The 22,164-nt window shown below is 42.2% G+C and overlaps 1 protein-coding gene across 5 annotated transcripts in view; it reads right to left on the minus strand.

Moving 5' to 3' along the window:
- The window catches only part of LOC126297438 (SRSF protein kinase 3-like), a 367,448-nt gene that overhangs the window by 267,588 nt on the left and 77,696 nt on the right, over window positions 1-22,164 (minus strand). Inside the window, exon 1 of one of the 5 annotated variants that reach the window (XM_049988285.1) lies at window positions 5,876-6,049. The exons of 3 other annotated variants lie outside the window; for them this stretch is intronic. In XM_049988285.1, the coding sequence (XP_049844242.1) occupies window positions 5,876-6,042 (167 nt within the window). In that variant the 5' untranslated portion in view covers window positions 6,043-6,049. Of the gene's footprint in view, window positions 1-5,875; window positions 6,050-22,164 lie in introns of those variants that run through there. One more of the 5 variants, XM_049988283.1, reaches the window with a different exon arrangement.

Consider the following 22,164-nt stretch of genomic DNA (forward strand, 5'->3'; position numbering starts at 1 on the left):
GCTGATGAAACAATGGCATATAACAGACGATTGTGATGGGCAGGTTTGCAAGAATGATCAGTGAGGTATTATTTGGGAAGAAGTTAGGTTTTGTGCAATAGCGTATATTACTTCAAGCACATTTTTGAGGACGAAAATAAGCTACGAATAATCTGTCACTGTCAAGGAACATAGCTCGATGAAACTTGGGCCATACATAGCAAACTGCTACAGTGTAGCCCAGAAGGTAGCAAAGAAATACGCAATTATACGAACAGAAATGACATTTTTATTTAAAGACAGTAATTACACTGTAGTCACTGCAGTTCATGATGGCCTCAGGAACGTTGTTCTTAATAGGATGTGTGATCACCACGGACGTGTTCACATGCTGGCCACGAGGTTGGTACGCATTCCATTCCTCCACAACGGCATGTGAGACGTGCTGCCATACGTCTCCCCTGAAGTGCTCCAAATATCGCTTCGTCACATAGCTCTTCCACCTGAGCTGTTTGATGCGGTAACACAATGTCATGCATAAAACTGAAGCCAGGGCCGTATGCACCCCTGAAAAGACGCGCATGGAGTAGTCCAGTGTCACAATAACGTTGATTGGTGAGTTCACCGTGTCCGCAGATTTGGAGGTCTGTAGGCTACGCCCAGGCAACATTATGCCTCCCCACACCGTAACACGTGGACCACGAAAACGTTCGATAATGTTCGTGGTGTATTACGTGTTCCCACCTCTCGCCATATGAGGGTACGATTATCAGAGTTTTATAAATAAATCTTCACGTGGTGTACAACTACAACTTCTATGTAATAGCATCCTTTTTTTCTCAATACCTGTTTGATATAAACACGGCTAGTGAGACTCGCGACATTCTCCGAGTCCTGTCTTCCTTACCGTTAATTCAACTATGTAAGGATCTGAGACTGCCGAAACACATATAACCTTTTGGAAGGCTTCAAAAATCTCTACGTAGTGACGAAAAATATAGCTAATTCTCAGACAACAGAAAGTAAATAGTGGGCACTAAAACTTAACGAATCTGGTTGTCTCAAAATCTAGAAGACTTTAAAAAGCGCACCGGAATCGGGCATGACTTACGGAAGAGTCAATTTCCACTTCGCTTTTAGTCTCTCGTTTACTACTTTTATGACAACTGCCTGCATTCAAAAGGAATGAGATTTTTGGATATGTGATAATGAAAAAAAATCTTAACTCCATAGACGAATTAAATGACTTTAAATTATTATACCGATTCGTAACACAAATCTTCCATTTCTCTCTCGCTAATTGCCCATATGCTACTGGTGGAAGAGAACTTTAATTCCATCACTGTCCAAGAAAAATAACCTAAAATCATCGAACGATTAAAAGGCAATCAGTTTGTTACTCGCAGTAGAAAAAGCTCTGACATACACTGTTCATAGTCAGCTAACGATTCTCCTAACACTTTTAACAAACTATAAAAACCTTCTGGCTTTGCAAATCACCACACCCTAAATACAGTGTTTACCTACACGACAAACGATTTCACAGGTGTTATGTAGACTCTAAGCGACCTTTTCATCTATGTTTAGTTTCAGCCAGGTATTGTAACACAGTTAACTTGGATATCATTCTTTTGAAAATGAGAAGTTTCTCAAACCGTGCACTTTTATGACTCGAACGCTACCTAGAAATTGAGAAACAATTCATCTGCGGAACAAGGAATTCAATAAGAAACAAATATACCTCAGAAGCCTCTCAGCGTTCAATCTTTGGTCGTTTCCGTTCTTTCCCCTTATATCAATGATACATCATCTGTGTTACGTTCTGGTAAATATCACTTATATGCCGATGATACCCAACTGTTTTCACATGGCACCCTAACAACAACTCTTTTAACATCTCAGGCATTAATATTGACTTTTGTTCATTATCCAGATGTGCACAAAACATGGGTCTCCACCTGAACACCAACAAATCATAGACTCATCTCGTGAGGCTGTTCGTGCCATATTAATTAATAACAACAGCAGTTAAAGAACTACGCAAAAATCATGTAGCAGTACTTATATTGGACAGAACATTCCAACCACTGGAGAGATAAAATATTGTTTTCTCAAATGAAATAAAATAAAAGACAGTAGTTATAGATCTTGCGGAATTTATACTATTCTTATTTTCAATACGAAATATATAGTGAAAACTCCCGATGACTGGAACTATTACACCTGAGTGTTTACGTAAAATGTGTAAATTTAGTTGTTTCCTCCTGTTTTGGGTGGCTACGAGTGGATGAAGAGATGATTTAAAAACTAGTCTGAATTGATATTTCTCTTATAATCTCCTCACGTATCAAATATTATTCAGAATTTCAATACAACATTCGATATGTCCAGTATCTAGTCTATCTTTCCAGAACTATATACAGTTTTACCTTCTCCTCGTTAACTGACCATTTTAGGCCTAGGACAAGCTTACTATACGGACTACGGTATTTTTGTGTTTGGTGGTAATAAAACAACTTTTCGTACATGTTGCAATTCATTCTTCTTGTGTGAACGTAAAACCTAACTGTGAGTTTGAGCTTTGTGTCCGTAATTTTCCCTGTTTTAGAACATTTCTTGTATCGATTTTTTACGTAGACCTCGCTTATTAGAATTTGGATAAAACACACTGTGCAAGACGTTTCTACTTTCTCATTCTAGTTTAATTAGAATTTTTAAGAGGATGAGATACTCACGCATATGGACGCACCTGTTTGATAGCAGATGTGTAATGATGACTTCTGGTATTTCTGGAGAACCCCATTTATTGTAAATGTTTCGTGTTGTTGGGAAAGATGTTTCTAATCTCCTGGTTATTGCTTTCAATACTTCTTCATTCCATTCGCATATGTGTTTTAAAGCTATCCACTCGTTTTGTTATTCTGTATTTGATGTTTAACTTGGATTGTTGAAGGATATCTACAAGCTGGTTTTTTTCTGTTAGTTTCTTCAACACATTAATTTGTCCCGTTTGTACTTCAAAATCTTGTTTCATAATGACTATGTCGTCTGCAAAAGCAGGACATTCAAGATCCACACTAATCTTCTTAGTACCAAAATCTTCAAAGTTACGTTCTATTTGTTTGGGCCATTCTTGTTTTATTTCTTCCAATTGAAAAAGGACGGTCAGTGCGTATCTTTCAGTCAAACACCTGTTTGAATCCCGAAGAATTTTCATAAATACTCTAGTAATTTTATTTTGGACTTGGTGTTAAACCAGGTTGGCCCTACAAAAGCTAATAACAACATATGTAGCAAATAAAAGCAACTGGTTTCGAAAGTGATCTTGCCCCGTTTCTCTATTTCTAATGACTAACGTAATTTAACAGTGTATAAAATGGAGTTTCCCAAAGATGTGTGAACAAGAAAATCCGCTTCGACCCTACATGTTTCACCTGTTCCTCGTTGGAATCTACTTCTTAAAACATGGTTTTGTTCAGAATGTTCATTATATTTAACATATTAAAATAATATACCGCAGAAAGGGCTGTTTGAAAGGTGGTAGGAGGGCTAGTGTAAAGGTATCATTGATGCGCAGCACTTGCTTTACAGGCTCATGTAGATTACTATAGGCTTTCCGGTAATAGCGCAGCGCGTCCCTAATCGACGAATAAAACGCAAGGAATAGGAAAACGAGATCAAAGCTAATAGCGACACATTTGTTCACGCTCCACTAGAACTGCGTGCTGAGCCAGAAGCGGAACGTTGCGCCGCGGCAAGCACCAAGTGCATGACGTCATAAAGACGATCACGCGGCCTGATGCACCCTGGCAGCCACTGCGCGCCTCACTGCTCCCCAAAAAACTGACGTACCATTATCAGCAAGTGTGACGATGACTCCAGTCACTACCTAGTAAACATACTTTAATTCCATAATGTAAGGGCTTAGAGAGACCACTTTTTTCTGCCGTGGATTGAGAAACGCAGCAGACAAAGTAGGGAAGTGTCTTATACAATACGGCACCGACGGATTTACAACACCATGAGTAAGATCTAAGAAGGTTAACAACTTTTCAATCCAGTTTATTTATCTTTTTTATTTCTCAAATACTATTCACCAAATCTATAAATGGAAAGGTACAACGATAACACACGATTCGGTCAAGCCTTCACTAACTTTCATTTCTATACCAGATTCAAACTATCCAGGGCTTTTACAATGACACTTATGGCAGTGACTCCATCTGCGTATCAAAAATCTCGGAACAGGTGGGGTATGTTCCAAGACTAGAACAAACCTTCTGTATTAGAGCATCTGAAAATTATTTTTCGTAACAGTCAGGCTTCGCACAAATCGCTCTAGTCTTTGGACTGTCGTTGAGTTGTCTCGTGGGACAGATACGTGCCTACACTATGGAACCACTTCACGAACGCATTTGTTGCACGAGGAAACTCATTAACGCGTGTCGTGGAACAATCCTGAAGAAATTCAGCTGCTGCTTCCCTGAAATGAATTGAAACTGTAAAATTATTGGAGTGATACTGAGGCAGACTATTACATACTAGGTTATGAAAGAGTGAGTAAGAGAAAGTGCACTATCATAAATCGTTCGTCTCAGACAACCAAAATTACTGCAGAAAGAGATGACTGGACTTCGAGATAATCAAATGGTTCAAATGACTCTGAGTACTATGGGACTTAACGTCAGAGGTCATCCGTCCCCTAGAACTCAGAACTACTTAAACCTAACTAACCTAAGGACATCACACACACCCATGCCCGAGGCAGGATTCGAACCTGCGACCGTAGCGGTCGCTCGTTTCCAGACTGTAGCGCCTAGAACCGCTCTGCCACTCCGGCCGGCCGAGATAATCCGAAACAGATTCGGTATCATCTTGCCACTTCAGATCGCAGGTAACTGTAGTTTCTATACATTTTGTTCAAGAGTACTCAAATTTTATTACGCCAACACGATTAAGAGGTAAGCCAGTTTACGAATGATCTCGTGAAACTGGCGTGTATATTTAGTTACGCGTAAAACTCACTTCCCATACTCTATTCAAAGAATGCTTTTTTTAAAACAATTGTCTCAGAAAATGCTCTGACAGTCATTCAGTTCGTGTCCGGCGATAATGCCATTAGATGCTTTCGATTAGTCGGGTGTAGGAGAAGTTCTGTACGAACTGACTGAAAGGAATGAAGATTAAGGATTAAAGTCCCGTCGATGACGCCTCGATTGATGACGACTCGATTAGTGACGGACCACAAGCTCGGATCGGGGAAGGATGGGGAAAGAAGTTGGCCGTGCCCTTTCAGAGTGCCCATCCCGACAACAGCCGTCAGCGGTTTAGTGAACTCACGGAACGTCGATCGCGGATTTGGATACGAACCCTCGAAGAGATAAGATTCTGTCAGGCTGGCTGTCAATAAACTATCCCTTTATTTTGTCACCAGCACGTTCGGGTAGTGCAATCCATTAAAATGAACATACCGGGTTAGTGTCCAAACACTCGTCAAATCATACAATACTGAAAACTTAAGATTGGTGAGACTTCACAGTTAAAGACGCGGCAAAAATACAAAATTTCCTTTATTTCTGAATACCGCAGCCGCTTACGTAAAATTCCGCTTCGGTTACATATCTTACATTGAATCGGGCAACTACAAGTCCATTTTCAGTTGATATCTGAAGAAAATGCGCAAGCGAAATTAGGGGTCAGGGAGTGGAGAGTTATTTAAAAATACCATCACCACAGTTGGTTTCAAATCAAATGCAGTGGCGTTACTTATATAATGTCAGATACTAAGATTCCGTGAACAGTAGTGGATACACTTAAAGGAGCTAGCATGCGAAAAGAATGTGGAAGTGGCCGGTGTGGGTGTCGCGGTGCTAGATACTTTGCTTGACCTACTCACAGACTGAGGTAGGCGCCGCGCAGAGCGGGCATGCGGCGGCGTCGCTGCGCGGGCGGCGACAGCGAGAGGGACAGGGAGGAGGCTGGGCCGGAGCCGGGCGCCAGGGCTGCGGCTGGCGGGGCGCGCGTCGCGACACTGGCCGCCGGCGCCGAGCCGCCGCACAGCATCGATTGCCACTGCGCTCGCCGGGCCGCCGCGCCAGCCGCCGCCGCCGCCGCCGCTGCCGCCGCCGCGCACGCTCACTGCACTCCTCTTACCGTCTCTCTAATTTTACCTTCGTCGTCTTTTCGCGAGGATATACGCTATGTGGAAGGGAGCAATATGTCGGTCGGGTCTTCTACCAACGTACGTAATCTCACTCGAAGCGTCCGCCACTGGAATCTCCGCGACGAAACGCGCTGTTCTTCTTTTGATCTCTTCTTCTTCTTCTATCTGTCCTGCCCGGCTGCCCGATAGTGGTCGCAGACTGACGAGCGACGTTCGAGTACCCGGCAACCGAGGCGTTCGCAGCTATCTTCCACACGGGGACTACTGTACCTGAGGATCCTTCCGACTCTAGCATCCACATTTGCTTTACGAGGTGGTTCTACTTTACATCTGTGTGTTTTTTTTTTTTGTTATGGTTAGTTCTAATGATGGTCGAAGTAGAGAGGATATCAAATGTAGACTGGCAATGGCAAGGAAAGCGTTTCTGAAGAAGAGAAATTTATTAACATCGAGTATAGATTCAAGTGTCAGGAAGTCGTTTCTGAAAGTATTTGTATGGAGCGTAGCAATGTATGGTAGTGAAACATGGACGATAAATAGTTTGGACAAGAGAATAGAAGCTTTCGAAATGTGGTGCTACAGAAGAACGCTGAAGATTAGATGGGTAGATCACTTAACTAATGAGGAGGTATTGAATAGGATTGGGAGAAAAGAAGTTTGTGGCACAACTTGACTAGAAGAAGGGATCGGTTGGTAGGACAAGTTCTGAGGCATCAAGGTATCACCAGTTTAGTATTGGAGGGCAGCATGGAGGGTAAGAATCGTAGAGGGAGACCAAGAGATGAATAGACTAAGCAAATTCAGAAGGATGTAGGTTGCAGTAGGTACTGGGAGATGATGAAGCTTGCACAGGAGCATAGAGATCTGCATCAAACCAGTCTCTGGAATGAAGACCACAACAACAACAACACATGGTTTTAGGGCGCAAAACTGCTACGGTCATTAGCACCCGGTCCGTGTCTTAGAAAAAAGTAAAAAAAACTGGAAAGCAGCAGCAATGGGAGCGAAACTCAAAAAAGTGGGGAAACTAAAAACAGAAGGAAAGCTTAAAAAACCACTCGAGAACGCGATCGGCTGAGCGCTTATCATCTGCTAAAATGACGTATCAGGCGACAGCTGTAGACTGGCACGTAACGGAGTAAAATAGGGGCACTCGAGTAAAAGGTGTCTCACCGTCCACAGTTGAGAGCAGTGGGGACAAAGCGAGGGAGGATCGGCACTTAAAAGATGTCGATGGCTAAAAAGACAGTGCCCTATCCGGAGTCTAGTTAAAATTACCTCCTCCCGACGACGAGTTCGGGAGCTAGAGGTCCAAGCACAGGGAAGAGCTTTCAAATCCCGCAATTTATTATTGCGAAGTGTCGACCAATGTGCGTGCCATAAAGAGCAACACGACAACATAAAACACTCCGTAGATCGGCGAAGGGAACAGTGCGAACAGCAGGCTGAGGAAGAGAGAGAGAGCAGCCTTGGCCGCTATACCGGCCGCCTCGTTTCCACAGATACCAACATGTCCTGGGATCCAGAGGAACGCCACAGAGACGCCCCCCAAGTGGAGCAAGTGGAGGCAGTCCTGAATTCGGTGGACCAGAGGGAGGACAGGGTAGAGAGCTTGTAGACTGAGGAGAGAGCTAAGCGAATCTGAGAATATAATATACTGTATCCGCTCCGCTGATGGCGACGGATGTATTGGACAGCCTGGAGAACAGCGTAAAGTCCACAGTAAAAACCGAACACAGGTCGGGAAGCCGAAAGCGATTAGCGGTGTCACTAACAATATAGGCACTGCCAACACCAAATGATGTTTTTGAGCCATCAGTGTAAATAAACTTGGCATCCTTTATTTGTGCGCATAGAGCAACAAATGCCCGACGATAAACAAGAGAAGGGGTACCATCTATCTTTACATCGTTCTGTACACACACCCACAGCTGTGACCTGTGATTGTCTCACATCGTGAAATCAACAGATGCCACATTTTTTCCGCTTATTTACTCGCAATACACTGAGGTGAAAGAAGTCAAGGGACACCGTGTCGGACCTCCTTTTATCCGGCGTAGTGCAGCAACTCGACGTGGCACGGACTAGACAAGTCGTCCGAAGTCCCCTGCGGAAACAATGAGCCGTGCTGTCTCGAATAGCTGTCCATCATTACGAAATTGTTGCCGGTGCACGGTGTTGTACACGAACTCGACCTCTCGATTACGTCGCACAAATGTTCGATGGGATTCGTGTCAGGCGATGTGACTCGCTCCAATTATCCAGAGTGTCCTTAAAAGGAATCGCGAACAGCTGTTGCCCGATGACGCGACATCGTCGTGTGGGGACGTGAAGTCCACGAATGGCTGCAATTGTTCTCCCAGTAGCCGAACATTCTTCCAGGGCCAACCGATACGGTCACACGAGCCCAGGTGAGGCGATGTCCTGACGTTGGCAAAGGCACTCGCGTCGGTCGTCTGCTGCCATAGCCCATTAACGCAAAACTTCGACACACTTTCCTATACGGATACGTTCGTCGTACGCCCCACAATGATTTCTGCTTGTCTGTTCGCACTGATAACTTTACGCAAACGCCACTACTCTCCCTCGTTCAAAAACGGGCCGTTGGCCACTGCACTATTCACGGTGAGAGGGAATACCTGAAATTTGATATTCTCGGCACACTTGACACTGTGGATCTCGGAATATTGAATTCTCTAACAATTTTCGAAATAGAATGTCCCATGCGTCTAGCTCCAACTACCGTTTGCGTCCAAAGTCTTAACCCTAGGACGCCCAAGCCTTTTTTTCTGACTTGGATGCCTAAAGGGGGGGGGGGGGGGGGTCAGCGAGCACACAGTTATTAAATAAGATTACTGCTGACGAAAAATTACAACTTTCAAAATGGTTTATGTATTTTAACTAACACATCGGTTTATAAATGTTGTTAATTGTTATAAATATTGGATTGAGTGAATAAAAAATTGACATATTACAATACAAAATACAGACGTGTTCATATAGAATAGACTACTCTGAATCCTCAACTTCAAGGCAAGAGAGACACTTCAGAATTTTTCTGAATGTGTGTTACACACATGTTTATCACACTGTCCACAATACTGTTTTGGTTTACTTAGATTGTTGTACTTCTGCTTCTTTGTTTTAGCTTTTCTTACTCAAATATGGCACCGACCTTTCCCTGCAGGAGGCTAACGTGCTTCTGTTGTCACTTCTTTGATTTTCTTTTGTAGAATAGTCTCCATTGATTGAACAATTTGGTTAGATAACCCTCTTGTATTGGCACTTCTTCCTTCTACCTGCAATTTCACTAGTTCCACCCCATCTTGCAGAAGATAAAGTTTCCGTTTGTTGTGTTTCTTTTCATTCCATCTTGGATGTTGCTGGATGAACATGGTGGTTGGAATGATAGCACAAATGTCGATGAGAGAGTAAAATACAGATACAGGCCATCTCTTTGTTCCCCTCTTGCAGGTGTACATACGCGCCATTTGATCAATGGTATCAATTCCACCTTTAGTGGAATTATAATACACATTTATCTTTCTTTTTATTCTTCTCTCCTCCAACAGTGCCTCTATCTTGGTGCATTGTTGACAACATCAGTAAGGTTTTACTTGGTTTCGTTTTTGCTGTGTAGGACACCAAAGTTACTGGAGGCCTACATGTTGGGACCTGCACTAACTCACTGCAAGTTTACTAGATAAATAACAGCTGACTGACACCAACAATCACTTCCTCTGAAAGTAAACCGATTGTTGTGAATATCAAGAATACCAACCAAAAAGAAACTAACTTGTATTGTTGTAGAGATGAGAAATATAAAATCCTACTAAGGGATTTTCTATAGCATGGAAGCCTAAGGGGGGAGGGGGGGGGGGGGTTTGTTGGACCCATAATAAGTTTGTTTATTTTTCTTTCAAAGCATGAATTTTCTATAAAATATATTGACACTAACGTTTCATAAAATAGCCAACAACAACAAGTCAAAGGGAATATGTAGTATGAAAGTTACTTGGGCAAAAGCAGGGGGCATAACAAATTTGTGGGTTCAACGACCCCCCCCCCCCCTTAGGCGTCCTAGGGTTAATTCCCGTCGTGCGGCCATAAACACGTCGGAAACCTTTTCACATGAATCATCTGCCCACAAATGACAGCTCCGCCAAGGCACTGCTCTTTTATACGTTGCGTACGTGATACAACCACCATCGGCATATGTGGATATCGCTAGCTCCCGACTTTTGTTACCTCAGTGAATGTAACGATTATGCTATGGGTTAACTGTTACACCCCCACCCCCCCCCCCCCACCCCCCCAACGAACATCGATCCTCTGCAGGCCTTCCTGCACTCCGCTAACATTTTTCTACCGTCATCCCCCTCTAGATATACAACAGCATTATCTGCTAACTGCCACATGGAGGAGCTTCCTACATTATCCAGTAGGTCATATACTATGAAGAGGAATGGTCTTTTAACTCTCTCTTCGGATATGCATAAACCTCCTCTTACATCTGAAGATTTCCCTCCGTTAAGAATAACAACATGTGTTTTGTTGGCTAGTAACTCTTCAATCACGAAGTTGGTTTTGATATTCACTACCACCTTACCGTGTTTATTAGGTGACGATGCGGAACTGGGAACTGAATCGGACGCTCTTCCGAAATCACGGCAGGCTGATTTTATAAGCAAATGTATTTCTCCGATGACGACTTTGGCAGGTGACAGGAACGAATCACACAGTAGTGTAAATCATGCAAAGGCATGAATATCAGAAGGAAAAGCACCAGCACATTTGGCAACGGGAGGGGACGTGATTTAGTCAAAGATATGAAATCCGCTGCTCCTCAATACAAGATTAGTGTCTATACCTGTGTATTATTTTTCGCAGTTCAACACAGCAAGATTCAGCTTGCGACCCCAACGTAGCCTTTTATCCCACGTATGCTTCGCGATTCGCAGGCTTGTAGTGACGGCCGATCGCTTTATCAGCTAATTTGTAGGCCGAGTCGTGACAAAAATACAGCTCGTAAATTCCACTGTGTGCTATTGAAGGTGATCGCCGTACCAGGAATAAAGGAAAACTAGTTTGTACTTACTTACAACGACGAGGTCAATATAGACGGAGTAAAAGCCTGCACTGCACAAGAATGAGGCGCAAATCAGCCGTCGCTGTTTTCGAAAGAACCATCAAGACATTACAAGACGTATTACACCTTGGTGTGATGTTTTACCACTGTAAGGTGATACTTAAAGTATTTTTCATCCTGATTTCCAAATCTGATTTGGTTTCTCTGTATCACGTCACATGCTTGTACAAATCACGTCTAAAATTTAAGCTGGAATCCCAATTTCTTCTAGCATAACATTTTTAATTGCAATAAAAATAAATTATTTATTTTGTAACCTTGTCTGGCACCACTACACACTGCATTAGAGTAGACAAAGGCGACTGCCGTATGCGGGCACAGAAGATGGCTCTGTTCGTCGCTGGCGACCTCGAGGCAGTCCGCGTGTTCAAAACGCTAATAATTATCACAAAAACACAAAGTACGACAATTTACTTTGCCTTCGCTGTTTCCACTGCCTCAAATTCTTTCTGACATACGGCGAAACTTCTCTTCTTTGATTGTCTCCCTTCACCACATGCCATCTCTCTTTAGCCTAAAACAATCGGCAGTGTTTGCACTCCACCTTCCCCGTTCTCTCTTTTCCCTCTCCCCGATTTTCTAATGGAACCCTTCTTGTTTTTCACTGACTCGCCAACGATCGCAGAGGAAAAAATCGATATGTAAATGTAGAAAATGATCCTTCACACTTATGTTACATCCCAATTTCATGAAGCTATGCAACATTGTTTTTAGCATGACTTTATAACTTGGACGTTTTCTGTTGTCCAAATACTTGGCCACTACTACTTTTAACGAAACCCAAACCCATCTTCAAATTGATGAACTGTACTTTCCAAAAAATTGTCTTTCATTAAATTTCTGATCTGCGGGCCCACTAAGTTTCTCGTAAGAACTTTTGAAAATCTTGTTACCAAGAACAGGAAACAGTCAATAACTTGGGCAAATGCTTTCGTGAACTGTTTCATTAATTCAAGCTTGATGTTAAGAGGAAGTAATAGTATTTTGCTTGGTTGACCAACTGGTTGCTAGACCATGGGAACTGCAATATGCGACGATTTCCTCTTCCCATTTTTCCACAGTCTCAGTCCCTCAACGTACTGTGCGTACGGCATACTGTATGTGGCGCTCAGCTTTTTGTCTTTATCACCACGCCCTATACCAAAGTCTGCGTCGCAGACATTTTTTACAAGACTATTAATGTCCTGTCTTTGATTGCCAATTACGTAGTTACCACAAATATAACAGAATACGTCTGCGTTATACAAACATTTGCGGGAACTCATTTACGAGAAACAGCAGAACTACATGTTGCAGTATAAATATATCGCAATACTGTAACATGTCAACAAAGAACATAAGTTTTCCGCCAAAGAGCTAGATGGGTGTAACAGGTGTAGCCAACTGCCCCATCTTACTACAGTAAAATTGCCCTTGTTTGCAATAATATTTCTCTCTGTGGAATTCAAATTGAAATGAAAAATAGAAGACAGAAAAAACTAATAAAAGGTCTGAAATCAACGCAAAAAGGTACTTCAGGAACAGCAAAAATTACGCACTCATCAAAAACTATGCCGCATAGTGTAATTAATCCGGATACCCAAGAGCGAAAACAAAGTCCTCGCTTGCATCGAAATGTTTCTTTTCCCACGGAAATAGAGTGGAAACAGTGCGGAATTAAGGGGGAGGGGGATGTAAAGGAAAATGTAAACATTTATTTAAAAATCATTACATTAATGTACAAATCTAAAATTTAGCATGTATTAAGCACAAGAGCTGTGTTTTAACGGCAAAATATAACAAAAAATGCAGGATTGATATTTTGCCAGAAACTCGAATTTTTAATTTTTTATTCTTTTATAAAAAGTCGTAACTCAAATTCTAATCATGCAATTAATGTGGAAATTTTATTGTAGTGTCCTCAGAAGGTTGTGACCACTGAACTACAGTTATTAATTTATGGTAAAAATTGTAGCATTAACAGAAGTTTTAATTTTGAACATCCAAAATTAACTTGTTTTCTATATAAAATCATCTAAAAATCGGAATGTAATTGCGGGATCTCATTTTTTTTAGTTCCAGGGAGACAGCAACATGTTGCAAACAGTTCCTGAAAATTTCTTAGCTTTAGCGCATATAATTTGAGAAAAGTCTTCTAATAAAGCAAAAATTGTAAAACACAGAAAATGAGGTTCAAAGATTTTCTTCTCATACTTCTACATGTAATAAGCTTACCTCAATTTTAAAATCCTCCACACGGATACTCGTCATCCTCCAGGTTTCTCTTCTCTCATCTCCGCTTCGAATCTGCCTGGCCTGTATTTGCAGCTAAGACACTGATCTGTTAGCTTTCTTGACCCTACTCTCGTCGATGGTGTAAAATGCTTTTGTTGTAAACACACCAGGATCTATACCAACTCTCTTCAGCACTTCAATTCTGCCATTATTTCCGTTATTGTAACATAAAATTGCATCATAAACGCCTATTTTAAGTACTTCAAGTCCACAAAGTGTCCTTTTTGAACATATAATCCAAAGTAAACTATTGAGGCTTTCATTTGCATTATATTTCTTTCTGTGGAGACACTTCCTCAATAAATCAGAGTTTGCAAGAAACCTTAATTTGGGCTTAATTGCATTCATAAAAGGTTCTGGTAATTAGTTTTATGTTACAATAACGGAAATAATGGCAGTGCTGAAGAGAGCTGGTATAGATCTTGGAGTGTTTACACAAAAGCATTTTACACCATCGACGAGAACAGGGTCAAGAAAGGTAACAGATCAGTGTCTTACCTGCAAATACAGACCAGACAGATTCGAAGAGAAGAGGAGAGGAGAAAAGACAAGTGAAACCTGGAGGATGACGAATATCAGTATGGAGGAATTTAAAGTTGGGGTAAGCTTATTACATGAAGTATGAGAAGAAAAGTTTTGGACCTCATTTTCTCAGATTTACATTTATTACGTTATTAGAAGCCAGAGACATAGATGTCAGCCAAAGATATCGAAAGAAAACAGCCTTCACCCTGACAAAAATTCCGCTGAAGCAAGCAGTTCCCCAAATGTCGGACAAGGTGGGAGTGGCCGTCAGTGCCAAGTTAATCAGTTTAACAACGTAATCGAATTCCTAAAGCTGCTATCGCGATAAAATTGACGCACAACATAGATCAAACTGTGTAGCTCACGAAAATAATATTTCTGGAAATCGATTTTTTTAGACCAAAATTAACTACATCCCCCCTTAACGATACGCAGTTTTATTCTTTTACTGGCGCCAATAATTTAGCCTGTAAGTACTTTTGGGACGTTAACTCTAACATTTCTTATAGTGCATAATACGAGTTGTAGGCAGAAACGTAGTATAATGACTTGTATGAGAGACTCGCGGCCATCTATACCCACATCAACGTGACTACTCTGAAGTTTACACTTGCGTGCTTGGCACAGTACTGGTAGAGCCGCTTTTCTATTAACTGGGAGGGACAGCTGTCTGTGGATATAGTATTTCAAACAAAAGTTGTACAAATCGTGTCGTCGTACCAATACTTTTAAAATTGTGTGTTACAACAGAACATAATATTATTCAAAAATTAAGAAGTTCAATTTTGGCAGTAGTCAATGAGGTGACAATTCGAAAGAATGAATGAATAAATGAATGCTCGATCCGTAAGACGTTTTCTTTGTGAATCGTCATGAATTCAAATGTCAGTTGAATGTTATCTACTGTTACCCCAAGTTCAAATCCAGTAAAGCGGAACTCACGGCCATTGATGTCGAGGTCGTGTGACAGGTCTCCTGCCAGCATTGATTCTATCCAGTTTTATGTTCGATAAAAGTAACTGCTGCTCCCAGAACTGAAGGCCATGCTAATCGACAGATGATAGCATGAAACAAAGGATATTATTAGGACTCAGTGCGCCTCACGCACAGCACGTTCTTTACACAAAGTGCGGCGTACGAGAAAATAGTGGTCCCTATATTTTACGCAATGAACGTCAGATATATTCATTCTATGAAACAATATTGTGATAACATGTTTCTATATTACCTGGCACTAACTGTTCGCGAAAGGCATGGCTGGATCAAAGGAAAGTGGTATAATACTGACACAGAACTGAAGACTAAATAACTGCAGGTACACACAATGCATACTTCACGGAAGCAAACAAGAGTAGGGAGAGAAAGAATTATGGAGTATTTCATTACACGATTGCTCACAACGATGACTTTTACAGCGAATCATTTTCTGGCATCAATCAATTTCTGAAATCAGATGTGAGCGTTTCGACAAGGAAGCAACAGGCGGAAGATGCTAGTCATATGCGAAACTAGCACCGACATCTACGTAGATAAAAAAAAGGCACGGCTTTTTTTGAAGCGGTGTAAAGTATTTCCAAGCAGCGCAGTTAACATTACAGAATTCTTCCGCACAATACAAATTTAATCAGCTAAAACTGAGAAAACACTGAAGTTAACATACGTCACGATCTCTGGAAAGAAAAAGCAGTTCCATATATTTTAAAAATTTGAAAATAATAGCTGCTACTAATAGAAAGAAGAAACTCATGGCACCGAAATTACTTGTAACTGCCTTACGATATCCATCATATTAACACAAATTTAACTAGTTCAGGTACCACGAAAAGAACGTACAATTTTTACAAAGGCAATTGTAATGATATTTGCGCCATTAAAATGGCTCGGACAGAAATATCTCACAGTAACTGATTCAATATCAGCCACAAGCCTAAAAATTAAATGTTTCAGCTTAGAAGCGGCGTGCCTACGTTCTACACAAATTGTAACGCTTCTCTCTACACTCGTAACTATACGTGTAACATAAGATCGCAAAACGGTACTAAATGAATAGTCTGATTTTTTTTCAGTAAATCAATACACTCATAAACATAAGATCACGTCATTTAGACTTCACTGACGTCCTGTGAGTCTCTTTATAGATTTCATAATTTCACTGTCTTCAAAAGCCTCCTGAGAGTTAGAAATAATTATTTTTCCTAAAATATAACCCCTGTAAAAAGCGATCAACCAGTAACAGATTCGCCACTGCTCAGGGATACAGGACTATTGTCTTATATGTCACGGGTTACGGAAGGGGGAAGAGGGGGGCCAGTTGCCTGAAAGAATCAGCTTCGTATGTCGAACGCACAACACACAACAGACATCGAAAGGGCGACCCTGCGCAAGTGCGTATCGGCCTTCTATGACCTAGTAAAAGGAACAGGAAAATTTCACAATAGTTTCAATATAAGAAATTAGTTCTGTTTAGACAATATATGAACTAAAGATACAGAAAAAAACAGTTGCTACATAGTGCAACAAAAAAATTTTACCTGTTAAAACCAGTATTCACAGTCACTCATCACTGCGATACGAGCCTCTAAGCGTCATGGCGTACAATAAAATCCGCTTTCAAAGTGTGTGACAAATGGCACCCTAGACAGCTGAAATTCAGTTCTATTGGCTACTGGACAGAATCCAAACGGCGCTGCTAATCCATTCAGTGTACTGTTTTTCAACGGCGCCATGTAAGGGATGAAGTACTACAGGGCATACACATTGTTGCTGATCACACATACTTGCTCCAAACGAACACTAGCATTCAAATCGTAAAAAAGAAAAAAAAGTGACGATATGTGCAATGAGTGTCCGTATGTAATGTAGCATGTCCCAGGAAGAAAGGTCAAAATTTAAGGATATGACGGGAACAAGTAAAACGGTCTAGTAAGCGTCGGCTATAAAAATGCGTACCTTACGAACTACGAGCACTACCTTGCCTTCGATACTGTGGAACTTATACAGCAAGCTCCTTGTTTTTCAAATTTTGAGAGGTGGTAGTATAGGCTAGAAAAAAAGTCCAGTAAACATGGGCTCTAAAATGCATACCTTAAGATGTATGAACACTGTCCAGTAGAAGATAAATATTAACTATTCCTCCTGAGACACCCTGCATATCTACGAGGAAAGTAGGACATTCTCTGCAGCATGCATCTCCAATACGGTTCCGCAACAAATGAAAATGGTAAATGACAAGGCGTCTATTTTCTAGCCCACACTGACGAAGTATTTTTCGGCAAACTCTGGTTCACTACGGCAATACCACGGCTCCACTGAAATGTGATTGCTGTTACTGAAACTATCTAAAATGAATTAATGATATATTGTTCTTCCAATGAGGCCTCCAACCATTCTTATTTGGACTATCTTGCTATTGCCAATCATTCCGAGCGCATGGTAGGGTGATTTTTATAACATGGCCATAACCTTCCCCCCTTACTGGCCGCTGTTGGAAATTTCAAACTAACGTCTTTTACAGTCACAAAACCATTAATTTGATGTTTAGTCCGTATAAAACACACACCAAAAACAGTTTTGCATCACCTCGGTTCCGTGAGTTCCGGAACCTGTAAAGAAAATTGGAACAGAGAGCAACATAAACATCATTTCCATCCTTTTTATTGCTCATGAAAACCACACATTACATGTTGTACCGCCATACAGCTAGACATTCAGAGATGGTGGTCCAGATTGTTGTACACACCGGTACCTCTAATACCCAGTAGCACATCCTCTTGCATTGATGCATGCCTCTATTCGGCGTGGCACACTATCCACAAGTTCATCAAGGTACTGTTGGTCCAAACTGTCCCACATCTCAACTGCGATTCAGCCTAGATCCCTCAGAGTGGGTGGTGGGTCACATTGTCCATAAACAGCCCTTTTCAATCTACCCCAGGCATGTTCGGGGGCATGTTCGATAGGGTTCATGTCTGGAGAACATGCTGGCCACTCTAGTCGAGCGATGTCTTTATCCTGAAGGAAGTCATTCACAAGATCTGCACGATGGGAGCGCGAATTATCATCCATGAAGGGGAATGCGTCGCCAATATGGTTGCACTATCGGTCGGAGGATGGCATTCACGTATCGTACAGCCGTTACAGCGCCTTCCATGACCACCAGCGGCGTACATCGGCCCCATATAAAGCGCCAGCCGGAGTGGCCGAGCCGTTCTAGGCACTACAGTCCGGAACCGCGCGACCACTACGGTCGCAGGTTCAAATCCTGCCGCGGGCATGGATGTGTGTGATGTCCTTAGGTTAGTTAGGTTTAAGTAGATCTAAGTTCTAGGGGACTGATGACCTTAGAAGTTAAGTCCCATAGTGCTCAGAGCCATTTGGAGCCCCACATAATGCCACCCAAATCATCAGGGAACCTCTAGCTTGGTGCACTCGCTGCACAGTGTGTCTAAGACGTTCAACCTGGCCGGGTTGGCTCCAAACACGTCTGCGACGATTGTCTGGTTGAAGGCATAAGCGACACTCATCGGTGAAGAGAACGTGACGCCAATCCTGAGCGGGTCACTCGGGATGTTGTTGGGCCCATCTGTACCGTTCTGCATGGGGTCGTGGTTGCAAAGATGGACATACTTACGGACGTCGGGAGTGAGTTTGCGCATCATGTAGCATATTGCACACAGTTTGTGTCGTCACACCAAGTCCTGTGGCTGCACAGAAAGCATCATTCAAAATGGTGACGTTGCTGTCAGAGCGGTATACCTCTTTCCTAGTGGAATGACTGGAACTGATCGGCTGTCGGACCTCCTCCGTCTAATAGGCGCTGCTCAGGCATGCTTATTTACATCTTTGGGCGGGTTTAGTGACATCTCTGAACAGTCAAAGGGACTGTGTCTGTGATACAATATCCACAGTCAACGTGTATCTTCAGGAGTTCTGGGAACCGGGATGATGCAGAACTTTTTTTGATGTGTGTATTACTCGGTAGTTGACGTCTGTCACTTGCGGCTACGCTGTTGCCACATCTGCTGCCGGCTAACGCTCGATTATAGGCAACATACAGACACGGCGGTCACTTCGCAAAAGCTGTTAATGTGTAACGCAGGGCAGCTTTGGAAGCGGCCGCTGCGAGGTATGATGGAAATGGGAGCTGGTCTGTCGACAGCTGATTTTAACTGACCAACGACTGAAATGCTGCAGGTGACGGGTTTTGTAGCCCTAAATATAAACTCTTGTCCTAACCTAACCACTACGTCGTTATGTGCAATGTATACGAGAAAAGGGCGATCGACAACCTGCGGCACTAAAATCACGATCGCTTTGTTCACAGCATTTAATGCTCACCTCTACGAACAAATTCAAGATAGAAAAATTTGATATGTTCGTTCGTATAGGCATCTTCCGCAGCAAAATATCAGTGTTAGCGGTAAAAGCAAACTGTAATTTGTCGTTGTCATCAGTCGCCTGAAGCTATCCTCTTACTGGCTATACCGGATGCCGCGTTACCAACCGATGAGCAGTCCTCGTTGGCACTTGGTTGCAGATAATAGGCGCACAAGCACATTCCAAACGAAATGAGAATTATATAAAGAAAAATATAAGCAAAGAGAAAAGTGAATACTATGATGAACATGACGCGGCAAAGTATTAGGAAACAACTACATTTGAACCAATTAAATGAAGAAAAATGATGAAGTGTTCTGACTGGATTTAGAAAAATAAAAAAAATTGCTGCATTTGACGTCATTCGAACCTCACACCTTCTACAAGTCAGGTTTCTACGCTTAACACTGCGCTGTGCCATTACACTTCAAAAGACTCTTGTATTTACGACTCTCATGTACCAGTGGTAACGACTGACAGCTTTTAAACATTCAGCTTCACACTATGTCGTGCGAAGCTTACCTAACGTGAGCCGATCTCTGCCACTATAATAACTGACGGTGAATCGCATCTTGTGCTGAAGGATATAGTAGTGTTTGGTTTGTGCTGTGTATAAAACGTGCGTATTTCGTTTGTGTGTGTGTGTGTGTGTGTGTGTGTGTGTGTGTGTGTGTGTGTACAACGGCGAACGGTTCGGGCGTGACGAGCGCTCTGATAGGAGTGAAGGAACAATTTAAAGGTCAAACGATAAATAGTGAGGCGTACTGAAAGTGGCGCGCAAGCTGGTTTGTGAGATATTTATTTCTAAAAGCTAACTACTACAAAAAAAATCAGAGAAGGGGGGACATAACATGTGGTTTCGCTGCAGCAACGTCAGAGAAGGATACCGGTTACAATGCATGAAGTGTCAGCTATCAAGTAATTTTAATCAGACTTTTGTGATGTGATAATATGTTACCGTTGCCCTGAGGGGTAACAGTATAATCAACATTCAGTGCAACATGTAGATTAGCAATTTGGTGTTAGAATACAATTCCCGGCACGTGCAGACAGAAACGAACTTTCGAGATGTACCTTTCTTTGTTGGTAATATTAGCAGTTCGTGGCAGTCAGCGCTGCACATAACACACTCACTAGTAACAAAGACTATCATGTGGGACGTTCATTGGTACGACGCTGGAGGTGACATTCACTTCTTTAACTTACACCAACTTTGCACTACTAGAGCTAATGTCATTTCTTGTTGACAGAAATGTAATGACGAGCACTTTGTAGCACCTCAATCTCCACGTACAAACGAGCAAGTGTACGGTGCCCATTCGAGATGAACTATGGGACAAACACTGAAACACCTATTTCGGTGCTCTCACGTAGCGTCCCCCCCCCCCCCCCCCCACCCCTACCCGAACCATGGAATTTGGGTGGTGAGTGGCTTGCATGTCTAAACATTACAGATAACCGCACTGTAGGTGCAACCACGACGGAGGTGTATCTGTGCAAAAGCAAGACAAAATATGTGGTTCCTGAAGTGGAGCAGCGGCCTTTTCAGTAGTTGCAGAGGAAAAAGTTTGGATGATTCACTGATATGACCTCGCAACGTAGCCAACATGACCTTGCTATGCTTGTACTGTGGATGGCTGAAAGCAAGGGGAAACTACTGCTGTTACTTCTTCCGCGGGAATGCGGCTCTACGGTAAGGTTAAATGATAATGGCGTCCTCTTGAGTAAATACTGTGGAGGTAAAATATTCCCCCATGCGACTCTCCGCTCCGGTCCTACCCTCCCCCACCGTTCTGGGGCAGTTGTGTGACTTAAAAATTGCAGGAAATTCGAAACAATGGCGGGAAATTTTAAAAAAAATGGCTTCCTATTGACAGTGGCATCACTTTGACAATTGTGACTTAAAAATGATGATCTATCACTTTTATTAGTAACTTATCTTACGGCTGTAATTTATGTTGTTGTGATCTTCAGTCCTGAGACTGGTTTGATGCAGCTCTCCATGCTACTCTATCCTGTGCAAGCTGCTTCATCTCCCAGTACCTACTGCAACCTACATCCTTCTGAATCTGCTTAGTGTATTCATCTCTTGGTCTCCCTCTACGATTTTTACCCTCCACGCTGCCCTCCAATACTAAATTTGTGATCCCTTGATGCCTCCGAACATGTCCTACCAACCGGTCCCTTCTTCTTGTCAAGTTGTGCCACAAGCTCCTCTTCTCCCCAATTCTATTCAGTACCTCCTCATTAGTTATGTGATCTACCCATCTAATCTTCAGCATTCTTCTGTAGCACCACATTTCGAAAGCTTCTATTCTCTTCTTGTCCAAACTATTTATCGTCCATGTTTCACTTCCATACATGGCTACGCTCCATACAAATACTTTCAGAAACGACTTCCTGACACTTAAATTTATACTCGATGTTAACAAATTTTTCTTCTTAAGAAACGCTTTCCTTGCCATTGCCAGTCTACCTTTTATATCCTCTCTATTTCGACCATCATCAGTTATTTTGCGCCCCAAATAACAAAACTCCTTTACTACTTTAAGTGTCTCGTCTCCTAATCTAATTCCCTCAGCATCACCCGACTTAAGTCGACTACATTACATTATCCTCGTTTTGCTTTTGTTGATGTTCATCTTATACCGTCCTTTAAAGACACTGTCCATTCCATTCAACTGCTCTTCCAAGTCCT

Source organism: Schistocerca gregaria, chromosome X (genome assembly GCF_023897955.1).
Source record: "Schistocerca gregaria isolate iqSchGreg1 chromosome X, iqSchGreg1.2, whole genome shotgun sequence".
Taxonomy (NCBI): Eukaryota; Metazoa; Arthropoda; class Insecta; order Orthoptera; family Acrididae; genus Schistocerca; species Schistocerca gregaria.